General features: G+C 39.0%; 3 protein-coding genes across 4 annotated transcripts; all 3 read right to left on the bottom strand.

Moving 5' to 3' along the window:
• Positions 1–1,373: 1,373 nt before the first annotated feature.
• On the bottom strand, positions 1,374–14,335 carry si:dkeyp-84f3.5 (uncharacterized protein LOC334144 homolog). Its single transcript, XM_058647030.1, has 2 exons — positions 14,199–14,335; positions 1,374–3,964 (listed from the first exon to the last, which is right to left on the bottom strand). The coding sequence occupies exon 2, from the start codon at positions 3,795–3,797 to the stop codon at positions 1,869–1,871; it is 1,929 nt and encodes a 642-aa protein (XP_058503013.1). The 5' UTR covers positions 3,798–3,964; positions 14,199–14,335; the 3' UTR covers positions 1,374–1,868.
• Positions 14,336–14,761: 426 nt separating this feature from the next.
• On the bottom strand, positions 14,762–17,686 carry LOC131470944 (chemerin-like receptor 1). Of its 2 annotated transcripts, none has more exons than XM_058647045.1 (2): positions 17,577–17,686; positions 14,762–17,272 (listed from the first exon to the last, which is right to left on the bottom strand). In XM_058647045.1, the coding sequence occupies exon 2, from the start codon at positions 17,243–17,245 to the stop codon at positions 16,154–16,156; it is 1,092 nt and encodes a 363-aa protein (XP_058503028.1). In that variant the 5' UTR covers positions 17,246–17,272; positions 17,577–17,686; the 3' UTR covers positions 14,762–16,153. The 2 variants fall into 2 exon arrangements, with proteins under 2 accessions (XP_058503028.1, XP_058503030.1); XM_058647047.1 differs by having other exon boundaries at positions 14,762–17,256.
• Positions 17,687–18,223: 537 nt separating this feature from the next.
• On the bottom strand, positions 18,224–22,286 carry fpr1 (formyl peptide receptor 1). The gene is made up of 2 exons (XM_058647051.1): positions 22,189–22,286; positions 18,224–21,313 (listed from the first exon to the last, which is right to left on the bottom strand). Exon 2 carries the CDS (start codon positions 21,300–21,302, stop codon positions 20,172–20,174), a length of 1,131 nt encoding a protein of 376 aa, XP_058503034.1. The 5' UTR covers positions 21,303–21,313; positions 22,189–22,286; the 3' UTR covers positions 18,224–20,171.
• Positions 22,287–22,669: the final 383 nt, after the last annotated feature.

The raw sequence follows: 22,669 nt of genomic DNA, 5'->3' as shown, positions 1-22,669 counted from the left end.
ACACACACAAACGCTGCGTTAATTGGAGCTTCCGGTCTATGTGGCCTTTAATACAGTTGCCTTCCCATCATACTGAACCTATCTGGAAATTCTCCTCTGACCTCAACAAGGCAATTTTGCCCAGATAACTTCCACTAACTGGTTATTTATTTTCTCATTGGCTGCCAGCCATTTTCAACGCAGTGGCCGAATTGAAGTCTATAGCAGTCAATGGTAGCCAATGAGTTTTAATAAATCCTATGGATAGTTGTGCATGAAAATCCCAATAGATCAAAAGTTTCTGAAAATGTCCCATCGGCTTGTCTGGCACTAAAATCTATGCCATATTCACTTCAATCACCTTTCTTCCCCACTCTAATTTTGGACTTGAAATTAGGCAAGTCATCTTGACCACACCAATCGAGTTGTTGCCATTGGACTGTCCAATTGTTGAACGTGTGTACCTTATAAAGTGGCTGATGAGTTTATTTGTCCATCTTCCTGAACCACAATTAGTGATGGAATATACAGTCATACAGTCACAATTAGCCATAACATGACCACACCACTGAGTGAATGATATTTTACTGCACTGGGGCCTGCCTGTGGTTGGGATGCAATAGGCAGCAAGGAACATTAAGTCATGAAGTTGCTGTGTAGGAAGAAGGCAAAACGGGCAAGTTTAAGGATCTGAGCGACTTTAACATGAGCCAAGTGCGATGCTAGATGGCCATAGTAACTCTTAAACTCTGAATTGTGTTAGGCATTAGTGGTTTGCAGTTGTAAGTACCTTTTAAAAGGACAAAGTGTGAACCAGCAACAGGGGTCACGCAAGGACACCCAAAACTCTGTGCAGTCCAATCCCCCCCACCACCACATTTACTTTTACATCCATGTGAACATCCAGGTACATGTGTTTCACTTAATCTGTGGAAGAGATTGGACTATGTAAAGAAAGCTAGATAACAGAGGTAGTGTCATGCTTGGGGGGGATGTTCTGCTGGTTCACTGGGTTCAGACAATCATGAGGATGACTTCGACATACACCACCTACCCAAACGCTGCTGGACCAAGTACATCACTCCATTGAAATGGTATTCCCCAATAGTGGTGGCTTTCAGCAGGGCAATGAGCCCTGCAACACTGCAAAACTGCCCCAATTGCCCACATCTCAATTAAATCAATCTTTTTGTCCTGGACGAACAAGTTCAAGGCCCACCTGGTAAATGGCATATGCTAAGGTCTCAATGATGGACCATAGGGACACCACTGTCCTTTTGTTTTTAATTTGCTATACTGCGATTCCTTAAAATATGAAATGAGTCACCTAAACTACACATAACACAAACATGTATTTACTAAGTTTAATAGCAACAGTGATGGAACAGAAGTAATTTCTTTGTACAATTTTAATGGCACAATTAATATCTACTTAGTAACAACTGAGTTGTTTAAAAAGGAAGATGTATACAATATATTAAAGGAAATCATATTTGCAATTAAATGAAAATGCAGCAAAATTAATGACAATAACCACATGTGTAAATACAAAACAATTGCAAAAACATCACCAGCATAATCAAGGTGGGACCTTAAAAATAATAACAAACATAGCTTACAGAAGAATACTGTTTGAGCTTGCTTTTCACTCATGTCAGACTATGTTATGTTAAGTTATGTTCATATTTGTAATATTGAGATCAATCCTCAAACTTGCTCCACTCCAAATCCTTACTATCTGCTTCCACTGTTGTCAAAGACATACTTTTTTTGGATACAAATGTCAAAAGAAAATGTTTTCAGTTTAACCCATACATTTATTTCCAAATGTTTGCATTGAAAGGAGTTTAAAACAAGTCCAGAGAGCATGTCTTTTGGGATCTAGTGTCCTATTTATCCTCTTTTTTTGAGCCATGAGAAGTCTGGTGCTGAAGAAATGTCTCCAAGCATGAAAATGTTTCAGTGCACTCAGTACATTCATAAAGAACTTCTGAAGAATTTCCTTTATCATTTTGACTATGGTCCATATAATCTTCCTCTATGTCCTCTGCATTACTCTTTTCTAGGACAGGATCCCTATTGGTGCCACTGTACAGAGAAGTTTGTCCATTATCATCTATTTCTTCATTGCTAGGATGAGTTTGAAGGTGAAGCGCAAGTGATGAAGAATTTGTAAACTGAGCAGGACATTGGGGGCATTTACTTGGTTCCTTTTTGTGATAACGCAAGTGCCGTTGGTATACACACAACAGCCCAAAACGTTTCCCACATTCCTGGCACTTATAATTAACTCGCCCTGCTTTCCCTGACTGCTTCTCCTGTGGGGTCTGCTCTGGTGACGTGTTTTGCTCAGTGTCAGAGGAGCTCTTATTTTTATCATCTGGAGATGCTGGGGTTTTCTCACCATTAAGAGAATTGGGGGTAGACCCTTTTTGTGGAGCTGCATTCAAGAGTTTCAATCCTGGTTTCTTTTCTACCTCAGCTTTGTGGTACATGGCAACGTGCCTTCTCAAATCGCAACGTTGTGGGAAATGTCTACCACAAAATGAACATGTGTGCATGGTACCCTTATGGTATCTCATATGCCGAGATAAACTACTGGAGTGATTAAAGACACGGTGACAATGCTTGCAAGGATGCAGCTTGCCATTTGGATTACTCCCCCTTCTACGTTTGCCTTTAGTTGGCACCTTTCGTTTTAACTGTTTTTGTGATTCTTGATTCAACTGATCGATTTCCTCCTGCGTTTGATGGGTAAGATGATGATCCTTTAGAGCCGTTAACTTTTGGAAACGATCGCCACATAAACCACATCTGTATGGTGTGAAAGAGTATTCTTCATTGATCTTGATACTGGTATCCCCAAATATTTTACAGTCCTCATTTTCAAGATCAATGGATGTGCCATTGTTGTGGCAGTTTTCAAGTGGACTGTCTTCCAGGGTTTTAGAGTTTACTTCAACCTCAATTTCAGATGCAAAAGCATCAGGTTCTTTTCCTTGGCAATGATACAATGAATGTGTTTGAAAATCTGACATCCAGAAAAATATCAGCTTGCACTTTTTACAAGGATATGTTTTCTCACTCTTTTTTTCTCGCTTATTCTCCAACTTACCCACAGCTGTAACACTGAGGGACGAATGGATTTCTTTTTGATGAGCAATTAGTGAGTCCACTTTGAGGAACCGCTTACCACACTGACCACAGCAGTGAAAACTTTCATTGGCATGGTCGTGGAGATGTTTCTTCAGTTCCTGTCTACCTTCAAAGATCTTACAGCACAGAGTACACTTGTAACCTCGTTCTGTGTTTCGATACTGCTGGTGACGATGTAAACTCTGCAGGCTGTTAAAAGATCTATTACATATTTCACAACGACAATTGCCCTGATGAGATTTGTCCAATGTCAGGTCTGAGGGCCTTGATCTGAAAACATCACTGTAAGGGGGAGGTTGTGGCCTTAAAGTTGCAGTCAGTGGTTTAACATGGGATGGCAAATGCGATGGCAAGACTCCTGGAGATACAGGTTTCAGCATAGAATGTGACTGTGTTATGCCATTTACAGCAGTCAGGGTGCCGTTTTCTTGTAACACATATTCTCGAGGGACTTCAAATCCATTGGATGATCCATCAAAGGAAAATGACTCCAAAGGTCCATGAACAGTCATGTGGGCCAGCACATTGTTGTACTGACTGAACCCATCCCCACACACAGTGCAGATGAAAGAACATGGAGGTGCACCCGAGTGTGCTGGAGCAACAGTATTCACCGATTTCTGCCTTTCCATTATAAAATTTTGTCCATGTGTTGATGGCATCACTTTTCAAACAGCAATTCCAAGAAGTATCCAGGCACCGAAGAAAATGTTTTCATGTGGGAATCATTATGTCCACACATCCACAGTCTTTCAGACCGATTCCACAGAGATGTCCTTATGAGTTGTATGTTCACTTTACTTCTGAGGTTTTATATGTGCAACACCACCTAAAAGGAAAATAAAGAAAAGAGTTATCACATCACTCAAGCAAGTTTGTTTTACACAGTTAACAATATATGCTTACATTGTCAATTTTTAAAGATTTCAAATTTCGATGTGCTGATGAATTAATCCTCTTATGACCATCCTGATTATCAGTCCGTCTGGATTTATTTTGATTTTATGGCTGTAGAATTGTCAAAACATTTTCAATGAGTGAGTACTAGTGCCCCTTTTTTCCAAGATAACTTTCACGTTAGATATCTGGCAGTTACCCAACCCTTATAACGTAGGAATACGGTACTGAGAAGCTAACGTCACAAAAGTGTGATGCGTTGGTGAATCTTGTCTGTGATTGGACAGTCGTCCCGTGGTAGTCCTAAGGGCTACCGTAATGACAAGCATATGGGCGTAAAGCTCCATTTCTCTGCTTTCTGGTATCCATCCATCTTCTACCACTTTATCCTCCACAAGGGTCTCGTGGGGGTGCTGTGCCAATCTCAGCTGACATAGAGCGAAAGGCGGGGTACACCCTGGACAGATTGCCAGTACATAGTTTTTTATTTTATAGATATTAGAAACAGTCTAAGAGTTACAGTAATAAGAATGAAAATGGGTCCCAGATTGACTACTGCTACTAATTTCCGGTGCACAAATCTTGCAAAACTATCCAAATCACGTGACCATGATAGTCTGTGTGACTGCGACCTGTTAGAAGCCAACATCTGAGTCCGCAGATTTGTTCAATACCATCTATGGTGTAGAAGAGATACCTTTACATGCAACTTTTCATATGCTTTGGTGCCATGATGGTTGCAGAGGAGTATGCTGGCACTAGTGCATCACAGAATGAGCAAGTAAGCAAGTAGGACAACCAGACAGTTTACAGACTGACTACTGATAATGGTAAGGTCAAATTGACAAGTACCACTGGAGATAATACTGAGCTGTTGAAGTGACACCATTATGACTAAGCACTGGGCGGTATAAGATTCTGATGATATCCTTAAACAAAATTATTACAGTATCATTGTCTTACAATTACAACTTTGAAATGTTGCCTTCTTCCACCATCACTAAAAACACAGCAGACTGTGGAGGAAGGGTCATGTTACACAATACTGCGCACGACCTGAGTGATTCCGGCAATCGGTCTTTGATGAGACACTATAAACAGGTGAAACCTTCGGCATTGTACTTGAGAAGAAGCAAAGGAGATTAAGAGACAGAAATATTTATATAATTTACATTATTGAAGGAATAATACAATCTGTGTATAAGGCAGGGAGTGGGGCATTCCATCACATTGTGACTCCACATCATGTCTACCAGCCATCAAACGGACAATGGCAACATCCATCTGCCCAAGCCCAAGGAACAATCCCATTTCACCCATTGCCCCCACCACTTAGCCCTACCCCTCCATTTTGCAGATAAACATGAGTGGTATAGTGTTTCCCAATTTTTGATGAGACAAGTGGAGGTTTTTCACAAGCACACTTTAAACGGGCTATAAGATTTTTCCAAGATTTAGCAACTCCAAATAAATTAATGTTACTATCATGAGGGTCACATTGATAAGCATGTTGTGTAGCTATTCTGAAACAAGAAAACTTGTTTGCAGTCACATCATCAACTAGTCTGCTAGTATTCCCAAGACCTGGCAACATTTTCGGACATGTCAGCAGACTTTTATTTTTGGGTGGCAGAGTGTTGAATCTCTGGCTAAAATATGTCTGCTTACATGATGAGGCATCATGTTCATGAAAGGGTGTCACATTTTGTAGGGGTAGATTTTAACCACTGCCTCAGTGGGTAGGGGTAAAAATGAAAATGGGATTGGGCCCAAATCAGAGCTATCCTCAAAATAATGACTCAGGTAATCCCACCAACCCACAAGTTGGGCCGAGAGTAAATGACCTGCATTTTTCAACAATCTAAGCAGGTTATTACCCAGGCTAAATACCTAGAGCCTACCTACTGTCACTCAGAACAAAAGAGGATGAGGTGAAAGTCTTTGTGAAACCCAAGCAAGTCCAGTTGCTGTACAACTCATGACCAACAAACAAATTGTGATTCTCCAAAATCCCAAAACAAACCTTTTGTTATGTGTCTTGAAATAGAAAAAAGTAACACTCACGGAGTGGCAGTTCTGCCAATAGAAATAAGATGCTAATGGGAGAGACCTTGGGTGATGGCAGTTCAAACTGACAGCCACAGTAAATCAAATGCCAACTTGTTGAGCAGAAAAGCCTCATATCAAAGCTAGAGGCGGATGGGGGTACAACAACAACAAAAGCCTCAATAGCTAGAAAAAAACAAACTGTTGAATCCATTTGCGCTCAACCACCCTGGAGAAAAAAAGTTCGATCGTTCGATGTGGAATTTTTCTATTCTGGCGAAGAATCGCGTTTACACAATGGCCAATCAGCTTTGAGATTCTCCAGGTGACATCACATACTTGCCGGTGGCCAGACAGGAGAAAATATGGAGGATAAACTTATCATTTCTGTGTGTGGGCACCTGGAGCTCTACAGCACATGTTATATATCTTGTGGAAACATCTGCAGGTAAGAAACTGCCACCGTGTGGTTTTCACAACACAGCGATTTCTGGTCGAGGTAAGGACAATCACCACAAACAAATTTCTTGGCGTTAACATCTCTGAGGATCTCACTTGTACTCACATCACAGATTTGGCAAGAAAACCCAAAAGCTTCTGTATTTTTTTGTCAAGGCTGAGGGATTTTGACATGCCGAGCAATATGATCTGCAACTCCTACAGATGCACAATTGAGAGCATCCTCATCCAACTCATCACAGTCTGGTTTGGGAGCAGCACAGCACTGGGTGCAAGGCCCTATAACAAGTGGTAAATTTGAGTTTAAATTTCAAACCACACTCCCTGAAATAGATGATAGGAACTACACCTGTGTTTTCAGGAAGGCCCATGACATTATTGAGGACACTATCCACACACTTCAAAGCATTCTGGGTTGTCTTAATGTGTGTACGGATGGGTTGATTGCTGTAACGCTGTACTTCGGTATGTGTGACAATAAAGGTCTACTACTACTACATTCATACTAGTACTATCAGCAAGATGCCGCAAGAGTGCAGCAACTAGAGGAACTACGGTAAAAAGGCAGCTTTCTCCCCCAAGCCATCAGGCTAGTTAGTGTAGCAATATGAGTAATTGGGCTCTATTGGTACTTTTCCACTATACATTTCCAGCACAACTTGGCACAGCTCGACTCTACTCTGTACGGTATCGTTTTTGATTACTGTAGTACCTCTTCAATATGGGTGGAGTTGTCATTGCACGGCTGCATGACACTGCCGTCACATCGTTTTATATGCGACACACACAAACTAGTGACTAGTAAAGCAGTTTTTGGAATATTGAATCATCAGAATCAGTTGATTAAAAAGATAAGTTCATTACTTCCTGCTTGACCGGAGTGCAGATGGCCATCTGACACAGTCACTGAACTGAAATACGGTGAAAGGGGTTGTGATGCGGCTTGCTATCGCCGGCTTTCGGGACTGTGGCCGCTAAATACACCAGACTTTTTTTAGATTTAGATTTTAGACATTTCCTTGCCAAATGTTGGAGATTAACACAGATTTTCAAGATTTTTCAGTATTTTTAACTGATCTACAGTTCAGGATTGTTCGGTTTGATTTCTGTGTTGGATATCGTGTGGCCAACAGTCTGTTGACATCACACTTTACCATCAGCTCAGCATGCTTGGAACCTCGTCAGAGCAGGTACTACAAAAGTACAAGGTGCCAGGTACTATCCCTAGTGAAAAAGCAAAAACCCCCAAAAACAAGTAGTCGATAAATCGTTAATAAAATTATCAACCAACAGCGGCTGCCCATCCATAATGATGACTGCCCCTCTGAACATTTAATGGGCAGGTATTACAAGTAGCCGTTGAGTTTCTTGGCTGAGGTACTGTGAAAAATTTCCAGGGTAGTATATCCAGGATAATTGATCCTGTCGCTTGCTTCATTTTTAAAACAATTTGGGCTTCCGCACAGCGTACGTGCTTGCGTACAACGTCACTCGCAGCACACAGCATAGAATTCGACTGAATATATTGGCCCCTATGGATCGGCCCATTGTCACGATACCCGATTTAGAACTTTCTTCAATATCGGGACTGATACCGATCGGATTGGTGCATTCCTACATTCAACGTGCCATAGTGGGGTTTGTAATGGGTCACCCTGATCTGCCATAGTCATACCAGTGTGATACAGTACAGGGTTTTTTCCAAACCGGGTAACAGGGGCACTGAGGCTTCTTAGTTTTCTTGTGGGCCCTCTTACCAAAATGCTGATTGAGTGTTGGATGCCATTGGATGGGTACTAAATGGGGTCTAGTGCTAAATTTTTCAGAATACCCTAGTCATTAATGGCATTAATTTCCACTGGCTCTATTCACCTCGCCACGGCATGGATTAAGTAGCATTTCTACCAGCATAGAACCTGGTTCTAGGTACCATTTTTAGTACCTGCTCAGTGGAGGTTTCAAACAGGCAGAATAGGTACAATGCGATGATTGGGCAAACTGCTGACCAGGAAGAGACGTCTGACACAGAAATCAAGCCAAACACTGCCAAACTGCAGATCAGTTAAAACTACTTAACAATCTTAAAAATGTGGGTTAATCTCCAACAACTACCAGGAGTCTGGTGTATTTAGCAAAAGCACTGCTGATCGCGAGCCTCGAGCTGCATCACAGACCCTGCCCCTGTATTTCAGTCCAGTTACTGTGACGAGACAGAGTCTGTGCTCCAGTCATGGAGGAAGTAATGAACCAGTGATTTGATTCAGTTACACTGAAAACAACTGCTTTACAAGTCACTTGTTTGTGTGTGTCCCCAGTCACCACAGTTTCATGTAGCCGTGCAGTGATGTTTTTTTGTAGTGGAGATGCAACCTAAACCGTGCCATGCCGAGGCGAGTAGAGCCGGTGGAAATACACCATAAGTTCTCATGTTTGGTCACAGTGTTGGACACAATCAGATTGGATACGATGGGTTTTTACTGTTCCCAATCCTGAAGATAGATTCTGTGTGTGTCTTTGTCTGTGCAGGGGGTAAGGCTAGCTGCCTGTCATACACAGAGACACAGACCTGCTGCGACTTCAAAAGTGGTTATGTTTCACCAGAACCGACACTGATACGTGCAAAGCTTGACGTCTTGTTGAGACATACAGCCACAACAGCCTGTTGGATGTCCTGCATTGTTGTCTGTTGTGTTGGTGTATCATGTTCAATGTAGTCATTAGTTGTCTCGCTAGGTATCCCATTGAAGGTACTGTTCCAAACCGTACCATACAAAACCGAACTAACTCTACCGTCACAACTCGCACTCCTTCTCTTGCTCGAGACACATACAGTTGAGGACAAACTTATTAGCCCCCCTATGAAAATGTCATTGTTTTATAAAAGGTATTTCCCAAGTGCTGTTAAACAGCAAAGATTTTTTAATAAAGCTTTTTCAAACATCCTAGTTTCATTTTGGATACTTCCATTATTTGACTTTTGGAGAAAGAATGGAGAGACATTCCTGTTGGGATGCTTTAGTGCGTCTGGAACTGGGAATCTTGTCAAGGTGGAAGGAAGCATGAAGAAACAAGGATATGTGAAGTAAGGATGGGCGATATGGACTAAAGAATGTATCCCAATAATTTCTGGTATGGTATGGCATTGTAACTATAAAAATGACGATAAATGAACACCAATTCAGCCTAATCTTATTGACTATAAATCTATCACCAAAATGATAATAAAGCAGTGACGTTGCTAGGATTTGAATGTAATGTGTCCCGGGACCCAAGGGTGGTCTTTTAGATGAGTCCCAGGGAAAAATTATCCCATTTTCAACGACCTTTTGGTTTGTCATTTTGGCTTACCACACATAATTAATATGTATCTTTCACATGCTTACTAATCACTTCGCCCCACCCAGTGACAATCACAAAGGGCTATGTAATGTCCCTCCAACAGGACCTTAGCATGACAGAAATAACCTCTTAAATAGACTTCTGAGGGGCACATTTTCTCTTCTGCTCAGGTTTGCTGGACGCCATGCTTATTAACTGCAGGCACATGCACACACACACTCACGGTCTATTTAGTGTTGGAACGGTGTTTGGTGCCACCCTCCTGTGGAAAACTAACGAGACTATGAAAATTAGGGATGTCCCGATCCGATATTGATATCACTCCGATATCATCCAAAAAACGCATATCGGATTATATCGGACTGCCACTAAAATTTCCAATATAAGCGCTCCGATACAACAGTCCATTCCTCTCCAGCACTTCTATTTAGCAGCGCCCGTTGTGATCACGAAGCCGCACAGTGAGCGAGAGTTAGCCATTAGCTCATCCTGAGGCGAGTTGCTAAAACAACACATGGAGATCAGTACGTCTGCGGGGCCGGTCCCCGGACTCCGTGTTTACCAGCGGGAGTCACTCACCCTGTGTGGGTTGGGCTAATCCAAAATAGTGAAAACAAGGGGGGTGAAGACACGCTGTTACCTGTGAAACATGGGTGCTCTGAAAACAACCCCGTTAGCACTTGGTACTTTCCTCCTAATTAAATTAACTATAGACAGTATTAAATTAACATGGCAAAAAATCTAATATTCTTATGTTGAAGGTTAAAATTGATGTAACCATTGCTTAATAATAAATGGTTGAGTTTTTCTCATACCTTTCTGTTACTGACTATTGTTCTCTGTTTAAGTAATATTATTTGATCAAGCCTATTCTAACATTCCACACTACAAAATATGTAATTAAAGTATGTATGTTTCATGCTGATATCATATCGGATCAATATCGGTATCAGCCAGTACTCAAGGCTGCAATATCGGTATCGTATCGGAAGTGAAAAAGTTGTATCGGGACAAAATGGACAGAGATGGATAAAATTGATTTCGTCAATTGCAATTTGGCGTCTCTCCACTTGTGTATGACGCCTGAAGTGGTCGAAGTCGTCTTTTCCCAGCAGGCTAAAGTTTCTAAAGTAAGACCAATAGACTGTAACCTGTGCGCGGCTGCACTGATGCGTGTAAATTGTTGAACTGAAAGCCGTTATTCCCTTTTCGCGTAGTTTGAAGTGACACATCGTAGCAGCGTAGTTTAATGTCAAAATGCGTAGAGGTTGGCAGGTCTGTGTAGGCTCTGTTGCAATGGGGCAGCGGAGACCGGGAGGGGGGACAAGGAACGGGCTGGATACAGTGCGCGTCCCATCAACGACGGTGAGGTAAATGCGTCATTTCTGAATTATTGCAGGGGTAACAACATCCCTGATAAAGGCTACTAAGAGTTGGCAAAATATCTCGTTTTACCGCCTATACTTACACTAAGGGGGACCATGAAAACATGACTGAGTATTCTTTTTCCACACTTTGGTGACTGGTAGGGCCTCCAGAGTCCCAAATATAAGTATTAAAATGGTTAAAAAGTTGATTTTGCATAATATGTCCCCTTTAAATACTAATAATTTTGTCCTCATGTGTCGGAGCACCTAACGGCACCACAGCACTCTCACAACACTTCAAACAGAAACATTCATATTCAGATAGAAGAATGCATTAGTTAATGGTAATGATAAATTAGATTAACTATCTGTTCATGAATGCTGTCTGAAATTGTTCTATCAATTGTTATTGAGAAAATAGATTTGATTATTAGTATTTAATCATTTAATGTATTACCAAGTCTGAGATCGCTTTCATGCATATCAATATATTGAATTCATCAGCCACATAGAGGGAGGATTTTTATTTCTGAAAAATTGAAAGGCTGAGGCTACCAATAATACTTGGCTTGAGCTATTCAAGCCAAGTATTATTGGTAGCCTCAGCCTTTCAATTTGCAGCCACATCATGTAAGGTTGACTCACAGTGCAAGACAAGCAAGGGAGGTAGGTATTAAGATTTTAGGTAATATATATACCTGTTTTATTTATCTAAATTCATTTGCAGAACATGCCAACAGTTGCCATGTTCAATTTGTACATAAATAAACAATATTTAAACCAATATTTCAACTTCACTTCAGATTAAAAGTGTTAACTTTAAGCTTGACAGGAATATTGATGTGATTTTGTTTAATCGTTATATAGATCAATATTGATTTTTATTTTTATATTTTCCATTTGTGTATTGTTTTAAGAATATATTCATAGAATACATTTCAAGTGTTTTGTCTTTCAATACAACCAGTGAGTTGTACAGTTATTTAGTATGTAGGTCATATATTATTCAAGCAGATTTATGATCATACCTAAACTAGCCCTTATACTTTAAACCTCTGTTTACACATAATCTGTGCTACATATATCGCTAAAAGAGCAGCTGCTTTCCCCCAAATCACATAGCTGTTGAATGGTTTGCTTAACACGTGACTTACTAAGGGCACCAGTGTGTGCCCTGTCAACTGACAGTTTGGATAAGAAATACAAGAGATATCACTACAAATGTGGCACATATATCGCTAAAAGAGCCACTTCTGCCCCTTCAAAAAACAGGCACATTGAACGGGCCCTGTACTAATAAATACAATTTAGATAAATACAAAGGTAATCAAATATTAAATCAAATCAAATGTCAAATAAATCCTTTGGTGGTTTGGAAGTTAGTTTGTTTGGACTTAGCAACTTTAATTAACTTTTTGAGAACAAAATAGTAATCTAATTAGTAATCAGCCAATTAATTGAATCTGCCAATGTCAATAGTTGAAGATAGTAAAATAGTTAGTCTGACTGTAATTGGTCAAACTCTAATAGGTGAGGTGTTGTGTGTAATTTTAACTGAGCTGTAACTGGTGAGCTGCTTTGTTTGGGTCTCGCAAATAAGAGCTTTCTATCTAAAGGGACTTCCAGCTATAGCTATGTGCTTTCACCCTTAGGGCAATAATAATGTTATAAAATGTTTATTGGTTAAATGCTAGGGAGTGAAGATGTCAATATTTTTGAGGATGTTTCATCTCTCATCCAAGAGGTAAGACAATTTAATGGATCCTCAAGCATGTCCAGTTGCCCATATCTACACTGCAATTACTATGATGATCCATAACTGCCATAGATGTTACATTTTACAGTTTCTTAATGCATAGTTTGGGGGGTTTGGGCAATTTTAATGGTGGCTTAATTAAGTTATGCACAGTAAATTATTCTTTAGAATGTATCATACTTTAGTCAGAATTCATACACTGTTTCTAAGATCTAATTCAAACACTTTCCCTGTGGAGCTTCTTCAACTCCTCATAGCTGTGATAAATTACACAGCTAAACAAATACACACAGTAAACAACTACTGGATTAATCAACTATTTTGATTAACGATTAGTCAGTGTTGTTTTTTTTTTATAGTTTTAAAAAAGTTTCCAGATTTTCAGCTTCTTTATACTGAGTATGCTGGTTTCTTTGCTCCATATAAAATATATATTTTAAACTTAATATTTTTGGTTTGTGGTCAAAACAAGACATTTCAGTACATTATCATTCGCAGTTTTGAGAAACACTGATCAACATTTTCTGACATTTACGGATCAAACAAACATGATTAATCTACAAAATAGACTATTGAACTACTGTTACAGTTTCAACATTTACAAGCACTCTATACAAAACCCAAGCAATTTTCAAACCTTCATCACTGAAATCAAAGCACTTCAAGTACTGGTACGAACCCTGTGATGCACAGCAATAATATAACATGTAAATGCCTGAACAATTTTCAGATAAGATTAAGAAATTATGACGGATTTAAAAACACATCAGTCTTGAGGATCGTGCTATAACCAAAATCGTATTTTGTCCATTCAGTTAGATTCACGTTCGGGATTTCAGTGAATTTACAAAACACACCACGACCACCAGCGGGCACTGAACACATCACCATATCTCCAATGCATTTGAGCTGCTAGTTGGGCTATTCTAGGTTAAAGCTAACGTAAGCATCGAACTCATACGCACCGATGACGCCGCCTTGAAAGACACAAAGCAATGGACATACGTAAAATAGGTGCATCCTACAAAACACCTCAACACAACTTAAAGCTGCGAGCTAATATGACCGTACGGCGAGAAGCTAACGTTAGCCGCTGCTAGTTAACGCTACATAGCCCGGGAGAGGTCTGGGTTGGATACAACCCGGAATTTAAGGTGTTAGCTGATAAGCTCCAAAAAAGCAATTAAGACATGACTCACCATGAATAATTATGGTACGTTTCAGGACAAAGTGACTCCCAGACGCAGTGTTGTTGATATTAGCTCTTTTGAAACCACTGGCTGCCCATTGCTGTAGGCCGAGAATATCTTTCCCGGAGCACCTTACAATGGCACGGCTATGACATCATGACGCGCCCTGATGACGTTTACATAGGTCTCCCAAACTGTCCCAAATACATTTAATCACTGTTATCATTACTTTAACCAATTATCATATCCTTAAATGTAGATACTCTAAATCTATCTCTTGTGGATTTCTCTTGTTACAGAACTATAAACAACAAAATCACAATTTTAAAACACCTATGGGCCCAACACTTCTGTGCAGTTATTGATTAATACTAGGGATGATTTTGGTTTGCGATACAATACCGTGATAGTCTGATACAGTCATTTTAGACCATTTAATTATGAAGTTGTTAACACATTTGGGCTGAGTAATTTCAAAGATAATTCTCCAAATGTGTATAATATGGTTTTCCAAAAAAGAAGAAATAAACAGCCCAAACATGACTCAGCTAAAATGTTTTTGCTGGTTTTTATTTACATTTTAACAGTCTGTGCACAATGAAGCATTTGACATATAGGATTTTTGCATTGTATTCGATTTTACTTTTTTATTTGTCCTGTCGAATGAATACCGATACTGACCGATAGCGATTCTCATCACAAATTAATACAAGCAGTTTGTTTCTCCTTTTTTCCAACAGAAGAAATAGTCTTTTCACACTTTTGTTTATAAACTGTATATTTCATTTGTCGACAATGTTTTGTACCCCTTATATAAATGTTCTAGTAATTATATATCGCTCTATTGGGATGTGGATTTCTCCTGTTATTAAGAAAATAATTTTCCTGACTCTTAATAAGCTTGTCTTTGTTATTTATGTGAGTAAAAAAATAATATTTTATTTAGAAGGAAGGATGACGAGATTAAGATTGAAATAGAACTTTGAACTGTGAAAAAGAGCTTCAAACTGTTATTAAGACCATGGAACTGCAGAGGGCAGCATTCCACCTTTAAGTGTATATGTACAGAACTTATTAAAAGAACTTTTGTTTAAAAATCTCAAAGCTGTTAAAGCTATTCTGGATATATATTTGACATAGACATTATTTAATTCTTCCCACTTAAAATAAACATATTAGATATCCACAATTACATACTTCCTCAGAAATGCGATCACCTTTTTCATTCATGTGTAGGGAGTTTTGTTGGCTGTTTTGTTTTGTTAGTTGTGACAACTATGTTATGACTATCCATAATTCCAATTTTATATAGTCTTTTATTTTTTATTTTTTATTTTATGTGAGGTCTAAATTGTTATAGATATCCCAAGCTGGAATTGTGGATAGGCATAATATAAGTATAATATATATAATCTTTAAGATCAAACATCATAATGTGGATTTTTAATAAGTGGTTTATGAAAAAATTAATTCATCATGGCAATATTTAGCTTTTAAGTGACACTTCTGGCTTCTAAGTGGAGCATTCTTCTTGTGTGTAAGTCAAATGAGATCCTCTACTGAATAGGATATGTACTCAAACTGATCACTGCAGTCAGGGTCAGGGGCTAGAGAGAGGCAGACACTTTTAATCATGCTGTTTCATGAATAAATGCTATTGTATACCATGTATATGTGGAAAAACGGCTGTGCATGTGGGAGAAGAAAGTCAAGAAGTTTAATTTAATTTTTTAAAATGTTTGACATTAATTTGGTTATAACACCTTATAGACTTGCTATTTTTTAAATACTGTGGGTGTTGTTAAAAAGCATGCAGGCTCTCTGCTAACATTAACAACAGTAAAACTCACATCAGATCCAAACATACAATCGTACTGAGGGTCTCAGTAGAAAGACAACAAGGAAATATATAGATTTGTTAATGCATAGTTTCAGAATTCGTTTTTTTTATTTCATGGACACCCTTACACCTCACTATTAGCTGCGTTCTTATTGCTCTGACTAGTGTCTGTTGACTTTGTGAGAGAGTGAGTCTCCTCTTCCTGGAAGGCAGCCTCCAACACATTCTGGATGGATGTACGGATTTTATCTTTAAAATCTTTGACCATGAACACATACAGCAGTGGGTTCAGGCAACTGTTGAGAAAGGCTAGGCTGGTGGCTAATTCAGTACCGATAACAAAGAAATAGATAAAAGTCTCACTTGGAGCAACATCTGTGTAACTGAAGATCTCAATTAGAGTCATGATGTGAAACGGAGCCCAGCACAGGAAAAAGGTGGTGATAACAGCAGCAATGATCTTAAAGGGGCGACTTGAGTGGTTGGCCAGAATGCGGTTCCTCCTGAGACGGTGGATGATCACAGCGTAGCACGACACAATGACAGTAAAGGGGACAACAAATCCCAGGAGGAAGCGGGTGATGGTCATGGCCTGTTGACGATACTCTCGCAGCAGATTCACAGATGGTGTCTCGTAGTCATCAGAAAGAGCAAAGTTGTTGAAGCAGTATATGACCTCTTCATCAACAGATGATGTTGTAGTGTCCCTGAAGACAGAGAATGGAGCACTTAGGCTTAGAGCCAGTGTCCAAGCACCCAGACACACATAGGACGCATTGCGTACATTGCGATGATTCTGGGCCCAGACAGGCCACACCATAGACACACATCTGTCCACACTGATCACCACCAGGATGTAGACACTGGCAAACATGTTCAAGGAGGATATAATGGCATACAGTTTGCACATGAATTTGCCAAAAGGCCAATGGAAGTTCAAAGCCAGGTACGTCACACCCACAGGCAGAAATGCAGTGAAGAGGAAGTCGGCCACAGCAAGGTTGAGGAACCAAACTGTGTTAACTGTTTTTTTCACCTTGAAGCCGGTCATCCAAATAACCACTCCATTTCCTACCACACCAAGAACAAAGGCCAAGGAGTAAATAAAGATAGTCATGTTGTGCAGAGATACTCTCAGCCTGGCAAGGTGGTCATCGTCGTTTAGTCCAGTTTCATTGTCTGCACTGCCATTAAGAGCTGTGGTCGTCTCCATCATTGCCTTGAGATCTGCAGAGGAGATATGCTGAAACCATATGAACTTTAAAAAGTCATCATCATTATTCATATCAAACACACAGGTGAATCTCCTAAGAGGACTTACATCAACTTCCCTGAAGACTTTAATCATTATGCTATCATTACAACATAACATTATGTTAATTCAAAAATGAATTTTGAGAGACCTGCCAAATCAGCACATCCTCTCAAGTTATTTCACAACCTTACCATCACAACAATGCTTCATTTTGAAGTTCAAGGTAAACTTTTGAACAGATAAAATGTGTTGACAATGACATGTCCTTTTAACAAACGTATGAATAACATACCTTTCGCTGCCAAACCGCTAAAGAAGAATTCGTAGCAGAGGATTACCCGATTAAGGTCTGACAGATTTTACAATAAAGTACAAAAACTGCACAGTGTGTCTCTGCCCATGCTGAGGCGGAGCCATGGGCATCGTAGCTCCCCTCTGTCGTAACCCACACTTCCACTTGTATGGTTTGTGTTGTGTAATGGCAAATCTTTTCATATTGCTCAAATCAACGTGTCATGCCAGCCTACTGGACCATAAGCTTCCTGCTTCTGTAGATCCAATTCTATCCAAACTAAACTGATCTGTAGTCAGAATATAGTTTGGTATATTTGTATTGGAGCAGTTTCATATGCCAAGGTTGTCAGCATCCTGTTTTGCAAACTGATTTTTTTTTTAAATAAATAAATGTTGAAATACCTCACGTTTCTAATTTCAGTAACTGATAACTTGTGAGAAGTTTGTATTTATATGAACACTAATAGCATGATTACTGATGTCTGTAACTTAAAACATCAGGTTATACAGGAAAAATAAAACATAGACTGTAAACACCAAATAAAGTCCCTGTGCTCTTTTTTTCTCTTTTTTAATGGTTTTGTGATTTTCATGAATAATAAAAATTCATTCAAGATTCAAGATTTACCCATTGACAACTGGACATGTGCTTATGCAAAGCTTTTATTAGCACAAACATATTTATTACAGTGTTAGTAATGCTCTGTGATCATTAGACATACAAATTACATGTGGAAAAAGTGCAAAATAATATAGTCCAAATAATATTTTACTAATGGAAATAAAAAAGGCCACAATAACAGTCATAATTTTTTAATGAGTTATCGATGTAACTGATATAGTTCTCTGCTATAGGGCTAAAATGTAAAACATATGAAATGTCATTTACATTGTAACAGATCATTCAAGAATCAAGATGTCAGTTTAGAGATTATTTATCTGTAGAGATTAAATTTTTTTATTACTGACTGATTATTTAACTTAATTTTCCCCAAATATAAATTCCCAAAATCCACAGGACCTTGTTTCAAAAAATGTATGTTGTTGTTCACCATGATTATAAACTGAGACTACATGATATAAATGACATTACAAACATTGCGATTAAAGCACAGCATGCATTTTCTGAAGGGTTAAAGTCACAGGCATTCAGGGAAGAAAAATGACTGAGAGTGATCAAATGAAGCAAGTTTATAATGAAGCTGCACTTAAAACCATTACAATCTAAAGTTAATGTTTTTCTTTATATATATACAGTATATATGCTAAATAACATGTAAATCAAAGCATGCAGCTCAACCATTTATTGGGGATGTTGGGGAAATTGCCTTTTCTGTTAGCCGGTTTGTGAAACAGTTATGCAATTATATTTCACAATGGGGAGTTGTGATTCTATAACACATGATTTTACAACCGATACAGAAAAAGAACTGTTTACTGTGTCATTTAACTAAAATCATAATATGCTCGTCAAACACTTGTTTTATTGCTTGTTATTTTTATACATATAATCATATCAACAGCTCAACTGTATGAGACAGATGAGAAACATAAAGTTCCCTTTATCAACTTTGTGTTACAACACCTTTCTCTTTCCTTTGTTGCACAAAACAAATCTTAAACCAATGTAATACCGATTTTGAAATCATGACAGGTGTCAGTTACATCCCTTATCTCTAGCATAGATTATAGAGTGCAGCTACAACAACAGTGCTGCATAATAAACAAGCACAAGTAATATAAGGGCTGAAAAATGAATCGAAAATCTTATCAAAATCACAATATATGTATGATATAATATTATTTAGATTAAATTTTGTCCTGCCTTATACACATTGTATTCTACAGATAGAAGAAAAACATCTTTGTTTCTCACCAATCTGCACAAGTATTACAGAGTAATCATTTTAAATATGTTATTCAAATAAAATGAGAATAATTATGTAAAAATAACCATTCCCTTTGATGTCGCGATGACATTTCAGTCAAAAACAACCGCAATTAGATATTTATTCAAAATCGTTCCACCCCAATTAATATTCAACAAATGAAAATAGTTTCTATAATTATGCACATATGTGTTCATGTACATAAAGGCTGCTTTAGAATGTTTTTCTTCTCCCTCTCTAGATGCCGCCACAGCCAATGATTTGCATTTTTGATTTGGCAGAGATTGTTACATCAGATGCCCTTCCCTGACACAACCATCCCATTCATAAGGGCATTGTACATGTAACATGTAATGTATGTGCAAATTATTATTTTCACTATGAAACTTGCTGTATGAATGGACTTTATTCAATTCAAAACATTTCAGTTTCCCATTATTTCAAAAACAATTCAGCCCAAAAAAGCATCAACAATTGCTCCAACATCAAACATCAATATGAAAATGAGTCAACTGACGCAGTTATCTATTTTCGTTAGCCAATCACAAAACTCATACCATAATGTTCCAGTCTCAGGTGATGTATAGAGATGTTCTTGTGGGTCCTTGGATTAAAAACAAAAGCTGAAAAAAGTTATTTGTTATATACAATTACATTTTTCTATGCACAGTTACAGTATTTGTTTATCCATATCATGGGCAACCTCATACCTCAGCATCAGAAACAGACTTCTCTTTACTCCGAATGGTGACCATAGAGTTTGTGTAAGTATAAGAACGAGAAACTTCCTCCTGAAAGGCATTCTCCAACACATTCAGGATGGACTTGCGGACTTTTTCCTTGAAATCTTGGCCCATGAACACATACAGCAGTGGGTTCAGGCAACTGTTGAGAAAAGCAAGGCTGGTGGCTATAGGGACACCGATAGTAATGACATGGTCCAATATTTCATTTGAATGAATTGCTGTGTGATTGACCATCTCAATTAGAGCCATGATGTGATACGGAGCCCAGCACAGGAAAAAGGTGGTGATAACGGCAGCAATGATCTTAAAGGGGCGACTTGAGTGGCTGGCCAGAGTGCGGTTCCTCCTGAGACGGTGGATGATCACAGCGTAGCACGACACAATGACAGTGAAGGGGACAACAAATCCCAGGAGGAATCGGGTGATGGTCATGGTCTGATGACGAAAGTGTCGCAGCAGATTCACAGATGGTGTCTCGTAGTCATCAGAAAGAGCAAAGTTGTTGAAGCAGTTGATGATGTCTTCATTATGATATGATGGTCCAGTGTCTTTAAAGATGAAGTATGGAGCACTGAGAATCAGAGCCAATATCCAAACACCCAGACTCACACAGGACGCCTTCTGTACACTTCGGTAATTCTGGGCCCAGACGGGCCACACCACAGACACCCATCTGTCCACACTGATCACCACAAGGATGTAGACACTGGCAAACATGTTCAGAAAGCTGACAGTGCTGTTCAGCTTGCACATGAAGTTGCCAAAAGGCCAGTGGAAATCCATGGCTGTGTACGTCACACTCAGCGGCAGAAATGCGGTGAAGAGGAAGTCGGCCACAGCAAGGTTCAGGAACCAAACTGTGTTGACTGTTTTCTTCATCTTGAATCCGGTCACCCAGATAACCACTCCATTCCCAAACACACCAAGAACAAAGGCCAAGCAGTAAACAATGAGAGACATGATGTTTAGAGACTGCCTCAGCTCAGCATGCTCGTCCTTATAGTCGTACTCTTCATCTTCATACGTAGTGCCATTTATTACAATGCCGTCTGTTGTATTCATCATGTACAAAGTCATGAAATCCATCATTGTCTTCAAACCTGAAACATGAACCAAAAAAGAATTCAAGTACAAGATTATGCATAGCTTTGTATTAAATCATAGACATTACATCACTCACTCGACTATTGTGATTACTAGAAAAGTTTGTCAAATTTTCTTCTCAAAAATGCCTAGAGAAGATGTTGTTTGTCAGGACATGCAGTGCAGTCACTGAGACTGACTTTGAGGTAAATTCAGTGAATGAAGCAGGCGAGTCAGACTCGGGCTTAACAACTGGTCTGTGAACCATCTTTTCCAAGGATTTACATTTAATTAGAGTGAAATCCGAAAGCTGAATCATTTGGAGATACAGTTTCACATTGTGTTTTGTGAAAGTTCATCCATGCGCTAAAACACTAACTCAGTCGCTCACTCAGTCACACACACACACACACACACACACTGATGAAAGCAAAACAATACAAACTTCTCTTGAAGTGAGCAAATGTAAAGGAAACATATTTATACAGCAAGTTGTAAAATGCATTTTAATCTCAGAGTGATTTCCTAGTAAACTAAAGGTTTAAAATAAAGTTTCCTTTTAAATGAAATTAAATCCACATCAATGTGTGTAACAGGAATTTCATGACCATTATAGTTTAATCTTTTTAATGTAAGAACCACATGAAAAAAAACCCTCCTAGAACATAAAAGCAGCTGCATGTGCTTTATTGCCTTCCTCCTCTTCTGTTGTATTTGAGCATTTAATTGTTTAAAGACCTTTCCCGATGTAAGAAGGATCAAACAGGCTGAACAATTCAAACGACACACAAATATGCCAGGACACGCTTTAAAACCCGAAACATTTGCTTTCTTGGCAGCCTCATCTAATTCACAAAACTTTGAGAGAATAACAAAGATAGAAATAAAATACCTTTTCCATGTAGCTCCAGTCCGATGAGGATGTTTCCCCTCTGCAGAGGCTCAGCTCAAGACTGATTTGACAAATCCAGGGAAAGTGCGGAGCTCAGAGCCCAGACTCCTTAAATATGTGACGTCATCACTCCCACTGAGGCGGGACCACAGGCAGCTTTAAAACACACACACACACACACAGACACACACACACACACACACACACAGCTCTGCTCCCCCCATGTCCATCAAACTTCTTGTAGCCAAACTATACACATTGACTCTCCAAGTTAAATGTAAGAGATATTCTTCATTACCTCATTGATAAATGAACCACATCAATGCATTTGCTGTTTGTATTGCTTAAAAAAATCCTCTTCACAACCCAATTGTAACCAATTAATTAATGCACAGGCCTGTAAAAACAACATCCAATCATATTGAACGGCCCAAACAAATTTATTGGATCCAGATGCATCAATCAAACTGCCATCTGCCCC

Source organism: Solea solea, chromosome 13 (genome assembly GCF_958295425.1).
Source record: "Solea solea chromosome 13, fSolSol10.1, whole genome shotgun sequence".
NCBI classification, from domain to species: Eukaryota; Metazoa; Chordata; class Actinopteri; order Pleuronectiformes; family Soleidae; genus Solea; species Solea solea.
This window is presented reverse-complemented; position numbering and strand designations above follow the sequence as displayed.

Coding starts and splice junctions, on each gene's coding strand:
- si:dkeyp-84f3.5 (XM_058647030.1), bottom strand. CDS start 3,797: ATGCCATCAACACATGGACAAAATTTTATAATGGAAAGGCAGAAATCG.
- fpr1 (XM_058647051.1), bottom strand. CDS start 21,302: ATGATGGATTTCATGACTTTGTACATGATGAATACAACAGACGGCATT.
- LOC131470944 (XM_058647045.1), bottom strand. CDS start 17,245: ATGATGGAGACGACCACAGCTCTTAATGGCAGTGCAGACAATGAAACT.